General features: G+C 33.0%; 2 protein-coding genes and 1 pseudogene across 2 annotated transcripts; all 3 read right to left on the bottom strand.

Moving 5' to 3' along the window:
* Positions 1-3,019: 3,019 nt before the first annotated feature.
* LOC110710541 (7-deoxyloganetin glucosyltransferase-like) lies at positions 3,020-5,699 on the bottom strand. The gene is made up of 2 exons (XM_021888864.1): positions 4,899-5,699; positions 3,020-4,118 (listed from the first exon to the last, which is right to left on the bottom strand). The coding sequence occupies exons 1-2, from the start codon at positions 5,437-5,439 to the stop codon at positions 3,166-3,168; spliced, it is 1,494 nt and encodes a 497-aa protein (XP_021744556.1). The 5' UTR covers positions 5,440-5,699; the 3' UTR covers positions 3,020-3,165.
* A 3,789-nt stretch (positions 5,700-9,488) lies between these two features.
* On the bottom strand, positions 9,489-11,470 carry LOC110710661 (cytochrome P450 94A1-like). The gene has a single exon (XM_021888989.1). The coding sequence runs from the start codon at positions 11,162-11,164 to the stop codon at positions 9,629-9,631; it is 1,536 nt and encodes a 511-aa protein (XP_021744681.1). The 5' UTR covers positions 11,165-11,470; the 3' UTR covers positions 9,489-9,628.
* Positions 11,471-12,886: 1,416 nt separating this feature from the next.
* On the bottom strand, positions 12,887-14,523 carry LOC110710578 (annotated as a pseudogene).
* Positions 14,524-15,343: the final 820 nt, after the last annotated feature.

Below are 15,343 nucleotides of genomic sequence, written 5' to 3'. Positions count from 1 at the left end.
TGTAACTCCAATCATACGTACTTTCTCCATATATATCTTAATAGATTGTACTCGTATTTATTAATTTATTCTGTATGATCTCGACTAGACACGTTTAGTAATGCATTATTTTGAACATTAATATATCTTAAATTATGCTTTAACATAATTACCAAACAAAATATTTTTGAAAATAAAAAATGAGATTAGCTCAACAACAATCAGAATAATAATATTTATTATAAATTTATACTACCTATTAAAAAATGTTTCTAAACACACTAGTAGAAAAATACAAAAAGGCAACCCCCAAATGGCACCGGTTCAGGCCAAACCGGTGCCAAAAATAGGCCAAAAAAAGCGCGGGTTAATGAACCAAGACATAAGGCACCAGTTCACTTCAAACCGGTGCCAAATACATAAAGGCCACCGGTTTGAACCGGTGCCTTTTTGAACCGGAGTCATTAAAATTTTTTTTTGAAAAAAAAAACCGAACCCACTCTTTAAATCCCCCCCAACCCTAATACTCCTCTCCTCTCATCAGTACCCTTCTCTCTCCTCTCATCCTCTTTCTCTCTCCTCTCCTCTCCTCTCCTCCTCTTTCTCCCTTCTCGATCTCCTTCTCCTCCTTCTCTTTCCATTTATCTTTCTCGATCTCCTTCTTCTCCTTCTAATTCTCTGTAAATTTGACTTGTACGAAAGATCTTCTTTGTCTTACACAAAAGATCTTCTCCTTCTAAAGCTATATGGGTTTTTGAATACAACATGCAAGACCGATGCCAATCGAATTTATGGGTTTTGTTTTAATTTTCTGGGTTTTTGTTTTAATTGATTTTTTTTATCAATTTTTTAAAAATTGTAATCGGTTTAAATTCTTTTTTTTTCTGGGTTATTGTTTTGATCGATTTCAATCGAATTTCTGGGTTATTGTTTTGATTTCAATCGAATTTTTGGATTTTTTTTTTAAATTTTAATCGATTTAATTAGAATCGAATTTTTTTAATCTATTTTTTTTTATTTTAATCAAAATTTTAATCAATTTCGATTTTGATTTTTTTTTCAGATTTTAATGGAATTTTTTTCGATTTCAATTTTTTTTGTTTTCTGGATTTTTTCGATTTCTAATTTTTTTTTCAAGGTTTTTTCGATTTAAATTTTTTTTTCAATTTTTGGGTTTATTCGAATACTGGATTTAAATGGATTTCAAATTTTTTTTCGATTTCTGGGTTTAATTTTTTTTTTTCTAGGTTTTTTTTCGAGTTCAAGTTTTTTTTTCTGGCTTTTTTTTCGAGTTCAAGTTTTTTTTTTTTCTGGCTTTTTTTTCGATTTCAAATTTTTTTTCGTTTTCTGGGTTTAATTTTTTTTTTCCTGGGTTTTTTTCGATTTCAAGTTTTTTTTCTGGGTTTTTTTTCGAGTTCAAGTTTTTTTTTTCTGGGTTTTTTTTCGAGTTCAAGTTTTTTTTTTCTGCCTTTTTTTTCGATTTCATGTTTTTTTTTCGAGTTCAAGTTTTTTTTTTCTGGGTTTTTTTTCGATTTCAAGTTTTTTTTTTTCTGGTCGAAGTTTAATTATATTAATCGATTTTTTTTGTTTTAATTGGTGCAGGTATGAATTCTAGATCTGAAATCGAAGAAGCAAGATACAAGAATGAATGAGTTTTTTTTTTTTTGATTTATATTGTAATTTTTTTAAAAAATTTATATTGTAATTTTTTTTATTTATATGCTGTAATCGAAGTTTTTATATGTTGTAATATTTTTTTGATCATATATTGCAAATTTTGATGATGATTGATATTGGCTTTATGTTTTGATGTTGTTATTTATTTTAGGCTATTTAATTTTTAGATGGAAAAAACAAAATATATATATATATATATATTTGGGCATTTTTGGCACCGGTTAACCGGTGCCAAAAACAACAAAAAAATTTTGTTGACCATTTTTGGCACCTGTTAACCGGTGCCATTGCCGAGTTTTGGCACCGGTTTGAACCGGTGCCTTATTAAACCACTTTTGGCACCCCCCCACATTGACACCGGTTCAAACCGGTGCCTTAGGCCGGGTTTGAACCGGTGCCAATTTTATTTTTTTACGTAGTGACAAGCTTAAGTGTCACGTGACGCTTTTCCTTAATTTATTTAGTTTTTCATTTTGTGTGTTATAATATGTGAATTACACAAGTTAAGATTTGAATCCACAACCTTAAATTTAATAAAAAAATAAAGTTTTAACCAACTTCTAAATTATTGTCATACATTACTTCTTTGTTCTTACTCTTTCAACATACTTCATCTGTTCTTTTTTACTTGACATGTTTCTTTTATCACGCTTGTTAATGCAAAACTTCAACGATTAATAACTTTAATTCTTTATAAGTAAAAATTATAAAAGTTATATATTTTGATATTACTTCTTGAGATGAATTAAAAAATATCCAACATGAACATGCATGTTTTTCCTTACAAATTATTCACAAAAGACGGTTAAAGGAGGAGTGGTGAATAGTATAAAAGTCAAAGTGGTCAAGTAAAAAAGAACGGAGGAAGTATAAGGATTTGGATTATAGAATTTATGCGGTATCTCAAGATGTTGCCCGAGCCTAAAAGCTACGGATCAGAGTAGTTATTAGTAATAAAATGTGTTCAAAGTTAGTATAGGAAAAATGTCAAAAGTCAATATAATTATGAGACTGTTTATCGACGTATATATTTTGCACTATTGTTACAACTGTACGAGAATAAGGCCCCGTTTACTTTACCTTATTTTTGCTGAACTGAAATTATTTATACTGAACTTAAATTATTTTTACTCAACTAAAATTAATTTTTACTGATTCTCTATTATATTTATTTTCTTCTTAAAGGTACTGATTTTTACTAAAATGAACTTATTTTTATTGAAATGAACTTATTTTTACTAAACTAAAAATTATTTTTAATGATCTTAAATTATTTTTGCTGAATATTATTTTTTAAGGTGAAATGAACAAAGCCTAAATAAAGCATATTTTATTATAATAAAGGGCTGAAGAGTAATACCAATTACCAACCCCATATTTTTATATTACACGATAGCATCGATCGTTATAAAGTATTTAATACATGCGTTCTAGTAAAGTAAATACCACACGATTTACTCCTTTTATGATGAGGAAAATGCTAAACACTTCTTGCTTAATTAATATGATTTAATTTGAAAGAAGTATGTCATTGACTACGTTCTCTAAATTAACATATGAAGATCCATGTGGACTCATGGTTGCTTCTTTTGCCAACTGCCTCCACTCCATGGCTTTCTTTTTCATCATCTCCTTGCCATTTTCTTCCTCCATCAACTCTTTCACAACCCTCTCAACATCATCTCTTTTCGCGGCTTCACTCATACTCACACCGATGCCTAGATGAGTACAACAATACCAACTATTAGTACCTTGCTCGGCGAAAAATGGGCAACAAATCATTGGAACCCCATTGCTTATGCTCTCAATCATCGAATTCCATCCACAATGTGTCACGAACCCTCCTATAGAAGGATGACCTAACACTTTCTCTTGGTCACACCAACTTGTCAATAGGCCTCTTTCCTTGATCTCTTCCTCAAATTCAATAAGAAAATGATTATTATTATTATTATTTGACCCACCAAAAACTAAATCGGATTTTACAACCCAAAAGAAATTATGATGACTATTTGCAAGGCCCCATGCAAATTCAATAAGTTTTTCTTGGGTCAAAACTACAAGTGTCCCAAAATTTACATACAAAACTGAATTGGGCTCATTGGAGTCAAGCCATTGGATGTAGTCAACATCTTCCTTAGGGCTAGGCCCAATGGGCCTATTGTTTTCATCTTTTGGTACTATATGGTCCACTAATAAATTTAGTGGCCCAATTGGGTAGATATTTGGTGAAATGGACGAGAGATCCTTTAGAACATCTTGCTCTAAAGCATCAAATGTGTTGATGATGATAGCTTGTGAGTTGAGAGCTTTATGCTCACTTGAAATCATATAATTCATCATCTTATCATTTGGGTCTGTGGTCCTAATAGAGCTCGGCATGTCTTTTAATCTTATTCCCTTCAAACTTGGTATCCAATCAATAGTCTTATCAAGGTAGCCATTTGTGAGGTAACTTGAGTCTGTGTATGAAAACAAAATAAAGAACGCGTATTAGATTATAAATGGGTAGACCGCAATTAAGTCAAAATCACTTACATACACCAGGGTGCACGTAGAGATAGGTACATCTAAGGGTGTTTTTTTTTTTCATTTCAAATTTCTGTTTGCTCAATTTAAGATTTTAAAATGAAAAAAAAATAGCAAATAAGCAGAAAATACCCTCTGGTGCACCTTACACCCGGTGTATATATATATATTTTTTTTTTTTACTGTTACGTAGAAGCAATATACTCCTTTCATCTCATACATAAACGTCCCATAATATATAGATACTTCATAGTTCATACTGTTGAATTTAGAACAATAAAATCAAAGTAAAGTAAAATGTCAAAGATCTAATTCATCAAAAGTATACAACATAACGATTATTAAATATAAATTAATATGTGATCATGAAAGGAGAATAATATATTTATATATTCTCAGTAAGCTACATAGAATTGACTACTTTAATTTTTTCAAAGTTTAGCGGCGATTAATAGTTTGTATATTGGTAATAGATGACAATTTATAATCACCACAAGAGTATTTGTTGATAATAACAGCAATAATAGCATTATTTTATTATCTTCATTCACATTTTCAAATCCTACTAGCTAATTAATTAGTCAAAAGTTAACCAACAAGTTGGAGAACCCTCTTTCTACATAAATTCATTTTTATTTTGTTGGTCAAATATTCAACAAAATAGAAAAAATACTAGTAAAAAAAATCATAAGAAAGAATTGGCTCATACATACCTTTGAGAGGTATAATGCCCTTGTCTAGAAGCTGACGATGTTGCAAGTAACCCATCATTCCACAACCACTACACGTCTGCAACGCCACGGCCGGAACCCCCATCTCATCGGCCACGTCAAGGGTGAACATCGACATGCCAACATCGGAAACCATGCACGTCACTGGTGGCCTCAAATCTTTCTTAGGCAAACATTGGTAGTAGTCCTTACTACCAAGTTTTAAAAGGAGTTTTTTAAGGGGAGGTCCCAAATGATTATTCAAAATAGAGTTGATCACGGACATGATATCTTTCGGGTTCGTGTTGTTGTCGTCGTTGTTGTTGTCATCGTTACATACGGGTATGGACTCGAATCGAAAGGTAAGACTAGTAATACTTTGATGATAATATTGTTGAGATTGAAATAGGGTTTGATGATTGTGTAATGTGTTGATGAAGGTAATGTGGAAACCAAATTTAAAATGAAGGATTTTAGCTAATTTTAGCATGGGTCTTATATGACCTTGTGATGGAAATGGTATGCAAACCACATGATTTTTCATCTTGGTATTTTTTTTTTCTTTAGCTACTTTTTATGTTTTTTGCTTCTATGATAATAATATATATTTAATTATTTATACTTGCTAAGGACTAATGGAGTCTAGTGTAAGGGTAACATTTTATTATTATTTTTTTTCTTCCAATGATTGTTATAAAAAGGTTGGTGCATTAGTACTAAGTAAGTCAAAAGGTCAAATAAATGTTGACACACTACCTAATGTTTATAATAATATTTTATGAATGATGATGGCATTTTTATCACATTAACTAATGTACAAAAACCTTTAATTTCGACTTACTTTTTACATATGAATAACAAATGATGTGACTATTTTGAAATGGATGGATGTATCAATTTTTTTTATTTTACCCTTTAATTAATCAAACTTTACTTTTTTTTAATATATATATATATATATATATACTTCCTCTGTTCTTTTTTACTTGACCTGTTTCTTTTATCACGCTTGCCAATGCAAAACTTTAACGATCAATAACTTCAATTCTCCATAAGTAAAAATTAAAAGAGTTATATATTATGATATTACTTATTGAGACGAATTCAAAAATATCATACATGAATATATTTTTCCTTACAAATTATTCACAAAAGACGATCAAAGGAGGGATGGTGAATAGTGTAAAAGTCAAAACGGGTCAAGTAGTACAGAACGGAGGAAGTATATATATGTATATATGTATATATAATCAATCAAAACCTCATTATTAAATCAAGCTATAATGTTTTTTATTCATATAATATATGTTAAGGAAACGTGACTTTTATAGGGAATATTATTTTAAAAATGTATAAAGGTTAGAATTAGAACAAAGGTGGTGACCGAAAAATTCCTCTAAATCGCCTAACTCATTACAAAAAATCCCGGCAACCAACCATCCTCAAAATTCTCTCCCAATAATTAAAAAAAATAAAAATAAATCATAACGTACTTAACCACCCAAAGATAAGGTGGAGAGAGAGAGGGAGGGGGATTGGGGGAAGACATATAGCGGGACGAAGGAGGGAAATGTAAATTAAAAGAATTAGGTCTGTTCTCGCAAGACGATTTTCTTTGTTATTTTTTTTAAAAAAAAAAAAGATAGTTTCAACAAAAACAGAATTTTCAAAATGTGATTGCTAACAATTTTTTAGAAATTACATGATTAATTAACTAAGAAAAAATTGAAAAGCATAAAGCATGCACATAAAACAACAACTACTAGTAAACAAATACGTACTCGTAGTCGGCAGAAAAAAACGAATTGTAGGCCCTGTTTGGTTTGATGTAAAAGGTTTTCATGGAAAATGAATTTTCCATTTTTTTTCCCATTTTACTTTGTTTGGTTTGTTAAGGAGAGGAAAACAATTTTTCAAGGGTGGAAAATTTCATCCTTAATGATGGAAAACATTTTCCTTCCAAAAACAAGGGAAGCCACATTTTCCTCTCTCCTCCTTACCTCTTTTTTTACTTTCCTCTCATTCATCCTTACATTTCCTCTCTTATTTTTTTATTTTTCTTGGACTTTTCTTGTATGCAACCAAACAAAGGAAAACTAATTTGCAATTGTGTTTTTCCTTGAAAATATAATTTCCATGAAAACTAATTTTACATTGAAAATGTTTTACATTAAACCAAACGGGGCCGTAATGTAGAAAGTGAAGTGACTGAAATCCGGGCTTTAGTTTGTAATCTAATGCGAAGCAAGGTTGATCACAAGTACACAATGACCGTTTAAAATAGAAGAATGCGACACTTGACCAGCAAGGCAGCTTCACCTCCGCACGCTGTCAAAACATGCAATTTCCTTTTCACAATCACGACTCGAGGAGCTAGGCATTCTTAATGGCTCTGGTTCACAATGAGCACTTTGCTAAATGCCTAACATGCCATTTATGTGTTGAATTATAAACTTCTCAAAGAACACATGTAAGGGATTGTTCTGATTGACTAAACTTAGCTGAACTGACTGAACTTAACTGAACTGAATAATTTATGAGAGAAGGAAATTAAGAACTGAAATGAGCTGAACTGAACTGAAAATAATCTGAATAGAATAGACCCTAAGTGTCTCACGTTGAGAAAAAAAGAGAGAGTTAAATACTTTATAAGTCAGGGGATAATCCTCCTATTGTCATATGATTTTGAGATGAAACCTCCTTGACTTGTGAAGTGAACTCTCTCTCTTGATCACAGATCGGTGCGGCCCAGACACATATTTAACAATGTGTGAATTCAATAATATCATGCATGACTTTGATAGTCTGGTAGAAAGTAGATAGGATCTACGCCACCTCTTTCTTTTATGGACTTTTACCTTTTAAATAAACACAAATACTAGTAAATTCCCTATAATAATCATATTAGGCATTTGTTACAGTTAGGCATTAGAACTTTCTTGTCATAAAAAATATAGGGAAGTATTGGTAAAGTCTAGGCATATAAATATTGTTCTACAATAATATATTACGTTGGTTGTTTACAGAGTATTTTTTTTTGTTGGCAAAAGCTAATGAGTGCTCCCGGGCATTAAATAAGAAAATTAAAAGTGAAAGGAAAAATTAGAAAAAATAATCCCAACTTTCAACAATTTTGGTGGAATAATCCCAACTTTCATTTATTCTGGAATAATCCGAACTTTGGGGGGTGTTCTTTTTCTCCAATCCCAAACCGGTCAACGAAAGTCAATGACTTGTTATAGCAGGTTATGAGCCATGTGTCGAGCTTCAATTGGTCCAAAAAAAAAAGAAAAATAAAAAAATAATTTTTTTTAAAAAAAACAGAAAACCCTTATATCCCCTACCTGAACACCGTAACCCCAAACACCACCACCACCTGCCACCGCCGGCCGAGCGTACCCATCCCTTGCCTTGCCCCAACAATGCGCCACTATCCCCCCAAATCCCTGGTGCTGTCGTTGCGACCCACCTCCACCCCCATTCCCCCACGAAACACCAATTAAACCCCTCCCCCACTTTCAAAAATCCCAGATCGTTCCTCCAACCACCTCGAAACCCTTGCGGCTAGGGTTTTCAATGGTGGTGGAGGTGTTTTTGGTGGTTTTAGAGAGTGGGGGAGGTGGTTTTAAGGGTGTTTCGAGTGGAGGTAGAGGTTTTAAGGGTTTTCGAGTGTCGCCGAAAAACGAGAAAACGAAAAAGAAAGGGAGGGGGAATCAGCGGCGAAAGGGGAGGGTGAATCAGCAGCGCAAAGGGGAGGGGGAATCAGCGGCGACTGGGGAGGGGAAATCAGCGGCAAAGGGGGTGCTTGTTTGGATTATGCTGGTGGCCGGAATTGGGAGGGGTTGGCTGGGTTAATTTTTTATTTTTTACTTTTGCTTTTTTTTTTATAATTTTTTTTAACCACTCAATTTGTGACATGTGTCACTTTAACAAAAAAAAAACCATTCAACCGGTAACCGGTATTTGGGATTGAAGAAAAAGAATAACTCCCAAAGTTCGGATTATTCTAGAATAATTCAAAGTTGGGATTATTATAGCAAAATCCATAAAAGTTGGGATTATTTTTTTCTAATTTTTCCAAAGTGAAATTATCAAAGTAAAACTAACATTAATTACACCAAACGATGCGTGATTTTGTCATGCATTTGTAAATCAATACTATTTCAACTAATATAATTATTCTTTATCTAACGCCCCAGGACGCTTGTTAACAAGATCATTTTTTGTTTGGTTTCTCACAATAATGAGTCACCACTTAATCATTCACAACCTTCAGAATACCCAATTTATTTATTTATTTTTTTTTAAAAAAAAACCTACATATCTATACAAAGAAAGTTTACATAAAAAAAAAATTGCTTCAGTTTTAAATACTTGTTCATTTTTCTATTAAAAAAAAATACTTGTTCGTTTTTAAGCAGACCAAAATTGCAATTTTTTTAATCTTTAAAGATATATACCAACTATGCAAATTTGAATCAAAACTGTACAAATACATTCAAAATTTATACATATATGCATTTTTTTTTTATACATATCTTAAGATGATTGTGGTCTTGTGATTTTTCTTTCAAAGGTACATAAAAGTTAGGATAATAATTAAATCTCTTCTTTTAGGCATGTGGAATTTCATGCTTGAGGGGTTCTATTATCATATAAGATATCGACCTCTCAACCAAAGAGACTATACAAATAATTGCTATTAAGATAAGTTTTTTCAAGTGTTCACAACTTCACTTTCTCTTGCTTAATGTGACAGGCAAGCCATTTTTCATCCTTAGTGTCAATGATAATATGTAATCTGGGCGTTTCTCATTCCCTAACACGTCCACATCATAATGTTCCAACACACTAGCCACTATAGACTTCATTTGGATATAAGCCATATCCTTACCCAAACAAACCCTTGGCCCGGCATGAAAAACCGGGTACCTAAACGGACTATCCGGCTTAAAAACCCCGTTTTCCAACCACCTTTCGGGCTTAAACTCGGAGCAATCTTTCCCCCAAATACCCTCGATCCGGCCCATTGCATATATATGGTACATAACAAACCAACCTTTTTTAACCCTCGTTCCATCAGGTAAAACATCATCTTCTAAACACGCTTTTGTATCAACAGGTACGGGTGGATATAATCGTAGTGATTCAGATATCACCGCGTGTAAGTAATGCATTTCTTGTAACTCCTCAAAATCATAGGTACTTCCTATCACTTTCTTATTTCGAACCCGAATATTATCGATTTCCACCCGAATTTTCTCAACAACATCCGGATTATGTGACAATAACCAAAACAACCAACTTAAACCCGTGGACGTGGTATCTTTTCCAGCTAATATAACACTTATCACAACGTCCCTCAAAAATTTAGTTGAATTTGTAACAAAATTTTGACTATTATCTTCCATAGCATCAATAAAACGGGATAATAAATCATCATATTTGTTACCTTTATTTGACTTTTTCTCCTCCAATCTCAACCGTATGATATCGTCCGCGTACTCGTGTACGGTTACGATTGAATGCATCAATTTATTTTCCGACCCAAAATTAAAAATCTTTTTTATTTTCCACAACATAGGCAGTGCATACAAGAAACGTCCCGAACTAAGTTCCGTGGCATCATTAAAAGCCCGCATAAACTCGGACTCGCTTGAACCGGACCGGTTCAAGCAGCCCGGGTCCACATTAAATGACAACTTACAAACATTATCGAAAGCGAACCTTTCGAGGACGTCTTGTAGGTCCAAAATCCGGTTTGAACCCGAGGCCTCTTCTAATATCGGATTAAGCCGATTAATAATCTCAACTTGAACCGAGTTCAGTAGGAAGTTTCTTAAGGAGCGCATGTTAAACGCAAAACTCGCAGTTTTGCGTTGCAAGCGCCACAATAGGCCATCGGCATTAAAAATGCCGGTGCCCAAGAAGTCTTGTAGGATTGTAAGAAACCGGGACCCTTTCGGGTAATTCTCAATCCGGGTTTTGAGAATGTACTCGATGCTGGCAGGGTCCGCGGTGAGGACACCGTGAATCCCGCCAAAGGAGCGGTAGAATACCGAGGTGTAAGTAGGGATAGTAGACAAAACATCGGTAGTCCATTCGAGAAAACGATGGCGATTACGTAAAAAGACCGGGATCGAACCGAAAATCGGGTATTTCTTAAAGCCATAAGGGGTTTTTTTAGGTTTAAGGAGGATGAAATAGAGTAAAGGAACGAGGAAAAGGGTTGTAGTAGAGAGGAAAACAAGATTGATATTGATTTCCATGGTTTGTTATGTTGTTAGAAAATATTGTGGTAAATAGGGTTGGTGTCATGTATTAATGTGTAAAATTATATACTTAAATTAGAAAAAATATCTGTCAAAAAAAAAATTGAAACCAATTAAAAGATTGTGGGAAATTGTAGTGTTTTCGAATCAAAGTTTAGTGTTTATCGTTTTGGTGTTATTGGAGTAATAAAAATGTATACACTTGGCAATTGCAATACAATGCAAATATGGTCTTGAAAGATAAGGTAAGTGTTGCTTTTGTTGGAAATTACAAAAAGTTGAATTGTGTGGAGTAAAAAAAAATGTAAGCTTGCATTTTGTTTTATAAGAACAAATATTGTTGTATTATTTTTAATAAAAAGATTTTGCTAATGAACGCGTCTGGGTTGTTTAAAATGGTATTAATTTGAGAAAGGATGACAAAATTACCATCGATCGGTGTTATTAATGTTAATTTTAATTTATTCTTTCTATTTTTATCAAGGACATTCGTTAGCTTTTACCTTAATAATAAGTTATATTCTCTAAAATTTCATCTATTATAATCTGGTTAAAATTGTTGGGAAAAATAAATGAAATAATTACAACAAATTAGCCACTTTAAAAGCTCTGTTGGTAGAGAGAATATTGTAAATATCTTTGACCTCACAAAATCTGTTGTTACCAAAGAATCTGAACATGTAACAAAGAAAATGTAAGATATTTTCAATTAAATTAAACAAAGTGAAAAGAAAACGAAATTTTACAAGTGTAATAGCCATTAGCCCAGCAATAAGGTGGAATCGTGGGTGAATATAATCATAAGCATAAGAAATCATGCACTTTCACTTTTTCAATTCATGCACCATACAAGGTACAACCTATTGTAAAATTTCATTTCTATTAAAATGAGTGAAAATCATAAAATTTCTATTTCAAATTTTCAACTGATTACAATATGAGCACTGTAATTGTTAATGCAATAAATAAATAACTTTATTTATTTCTTCAATGAGTGAAAATCACTTGCATTGATTCGGGCATGTAAGGCGAAGACAACAGGGTGCCCCGGTACGAAGAGTAGTGAAAGAATAGGATCATAGAGAGGCTAAACGAGGTAGAGGGAGACCGTACCATAAATGACTTAGTTGGAAGGAGTTGGTAAAGATATGAAGCATAGGAATTTGCATGAGAATAAAGTATTTGATCGTAAGGATAAAGGAGGAAGATTTTTGTGGATGATTATACGGAATAACCACTTTTAAATTCATGTAGCCAACTGCACTTATGGGACTAAGGGCCTGTTCTCATACGTTTATTTTCAGTTCAGCTCCTAATTTCATTCCCTTATAAAATATTCATTTCAGTTCAGTTCAGCCACTTTCAGTCTATTAGAACAGACCCTAAAGCTTTGATTGAATGAGTGGAAATAGATTACAATAGATGTTATAGCTAAGGTGATTTGAAGACCAAAAATAGATGTTGTGGGCATATACTTTGAGGTGAAGTATATCTTAATATCTTTGTATCAATCACAAGTATAAATTCTTTTGAGCTTTTGTAAGTTTCATTAGAGTTAATTAAATACATATCCCATTCTAAAAAATTGTACATAGATTAAATATCTACTATCTTAATATCTTTCTATCAGATACAAGTATTTTCTGAGCTTTCTTCGCTCGTAATTTTCATAAGACAAGATTAATTAATAAATGAGCTTAAAAACTTTGTTGTATCATTAAAAAAAAAAAAAAAAAAAGTTACAATATATGTTAAGATAATTATATTTGCAATATTGCTTCCTCGGCCCATTAAGTTTGTCTCGCCTTTACTTTAACAGGAAGTCCATCTTTCACCCTTAGAGTTAGTGACATCAAATATTGAGGACATTTCTCTTTTTCTAGCATTTCCACATCAAATTGTTCCACCACACAAGCTACTATAGACTTCATTTGTAGATATGCCATCTCCTTCCCTAAACAAATCCTTGGACCCGCATGAAAAACTGGATACTTAAACGAATTCTCCGATTTATAACAACCATTTTCATCTATCCATCGTTCAGGTCGAAACATTAAGCAATCCATACCCCATATGCTCTCCATTCTCCCCATACCATACGTGCTATACGTGACAAACCAATCCTTCTTAATCTGGAAACACATCATCTTCCAAACATGTTCTAGTATCTACAGGTACTGGAGGGTATAATCGTAGACTCTCAGATAACGATGCATGTAAGTAATTCATTTCTCTTAGATCATCGAAATCATACATATCCCCGACTTTTTTACCAACTCTAGTCCGAACCTCACCAATTTCGGACCGAATCTTTGTCAAAACGTCGGGATGATTGGATAACAACCAAAAAAACCAACTTAAACCCGATGACGTAGTATCCCTCCCAGCTAGGATAATACTTATCACAACATCCCTTAGAAAATTATTACCATCATGTTGTTTACTTATTTCATCCGCGGTGACAACAAATCTTGGGAATTCATATTACTAATTTTTTCTCTTGATATTTCTTCTAACCTCGTCTGAATAATCTTATCAGCAAACCCATGGACTGTCTTAATTGACTCCCTTAACCTCTTCTCCGATCCTATATTCAAAAATTTCTTAACTTTCCATATTAAAGGTAGCGCGCACATGAAACGTTCGGCACTAAGCGAAGCGGCATCCTCAAAAGCCCGCATAAATTCGGACTCACCCGACCCGTCACCCGCCAAGCAACCCGGGTCAAAATCAAAGGCCAACTTACAAACATTATCAAAAGCAAACCGCTCGAGAATATCTTGTAAATCCAAAACCCGGTCTGAACCGGAAGCTTCTTTAAAAATAGGAATAAGCCGTGTTTTAATCTCAAACCTTACACTCTCTAGGACAAAGTTCTTAAGAGAACGTTTGTTAAACTCAAAGCTGGCAGTTTTACGTTGATGACGCCAAAGGTGGTCGTCGGAATTAAATATGCCGGTACCGAGGAAGTCGTAAAGTAAAGAGTTGAAGCGAGCGCCTTTAGGGTAGTTGTCGAAACGGGTTTTAAGGAAATGTTCGACGTTAGGAGGGTACGCGGTGATGACACCGTGCACTTTGCCAGGGCGGAAGAAGATGGAGGTGTGTGTGGGGATTGGAGAAAGGATTTCGAAGCTCCAATCGAGAAAGCGGTGCCGGTTCACTAGGAACTCTGGTAAGGTGCCTAGGATAGGGTATATTTTGAAACCAAGGGGTTGTTTCTTAGTGTTTGGAAGGTGGTATAGTGTGAAATATAGTGAAAAGAGAATGAAAGAGAAGAGAGTAAAAGATGAGAATAGATAAGATAAGGAGGAGATGATTTGCTCCATTGTTTGATTTTTGGGAAATAATGGATGAGGAATTAATAATTAAAGTCTATAATGTTAATAAATAATGAACTAAATTTTGAAATAGTGGCGATAAACGCTTATACGTAGCTTTTGTTGTTTGTTTCTTTTCTTTTGTTTTTTTTTTTTGAACGGGACCAAGAGAGAGAGTCCACTTCACAAAATCAAAGAAGTAATAGATGCTTCTATAGACTATTATACAAACAATTAATTGTTGGAAGCTGAAATAATAATATTGATGACATTTGTGCTAATTGTATACTTTGAAAAAAAATTTCTTCAGATTTTATTAATATGCATCCTTAAATAATTTTCTTTTGACTATTTCTATTATTTATTGTAAATAATGTGGTTCTATATATCCTTAAATGTAAATTATTTTTATATCTAATTTTAATATTTGTATACAATGTAATGCAACATAACATAAATTACAAGAAAAATTAATTTTAACGTGCATCGCACATTCGTACAGGGATAACCTAGTGATGGATATTGATGTAGTTGGAATTCAATTCTAGTTTGATTAATTGATATAAGGTGTTAAGGTAGACGAAATTCAATTTTATATTTTAGTAACCATTTGATGGTGGAGATTTTTAACAATCATTCACGTTAATTATCTTGTTTGGGTTTGAAAAAAATTGTGGCATGAAAACAAAAACGTGACATACTTTAATAAAGTAGCTAGGATAACACTTGTCACAACATCCCTTATAAAATTACCATCTTGTTGTCTACTTGTTTCATTTGCGGAAATAAAACGTGACAACAAATCTTGGGAATTCACATTACTGATATTTCCTCTTGATACTTCTTCTAACCTCATCCG

Source organism: Chenopodium quinoa, unplaced genomic scaffold, assembly GCF_001683475.1.
Source record: "Chenopodium quinoa cultivar QQ74 unplaced genomic scaffold, ASM168347v1, whole genome shotgun sequence".
Taxonomy (NCBI): Eukaryota; Viridiplantae; Streptophyta; class Magnoliopsida; order Caryophyllales; family Amaranthaceae; genus Chenopodium; species Chenopodium quinoa.
Note: the sequence above shows the minus strand (reverse complement) of the source record. Positions and strands in the feature narration are given on the sequence as shown.

Bases quoted from the DNA above. Each gene is read 5' to 3' on its own strand.
- LOC110710541 (XM_021888864.1), bottom strand. From the start codon at position 5,439: ATGAAAAATCATGTGGTTTGCATACCATTTCCATCACAAGGTCATATA. The intron at 4,119-4,898 runs GTATGTATGAGC...TTTCATACACAG, and splicing joins GGGCATTATACCTCTCAAAG to ACTCAAGTTACCTCACAAAT.
- LOC110710661 (XM_021888989.1), bottom strand. From the start codon at position 11,164: ATGGAAATCAATATCAATCTTGTTTTCCTCTCTACTACAACCCTTTTC.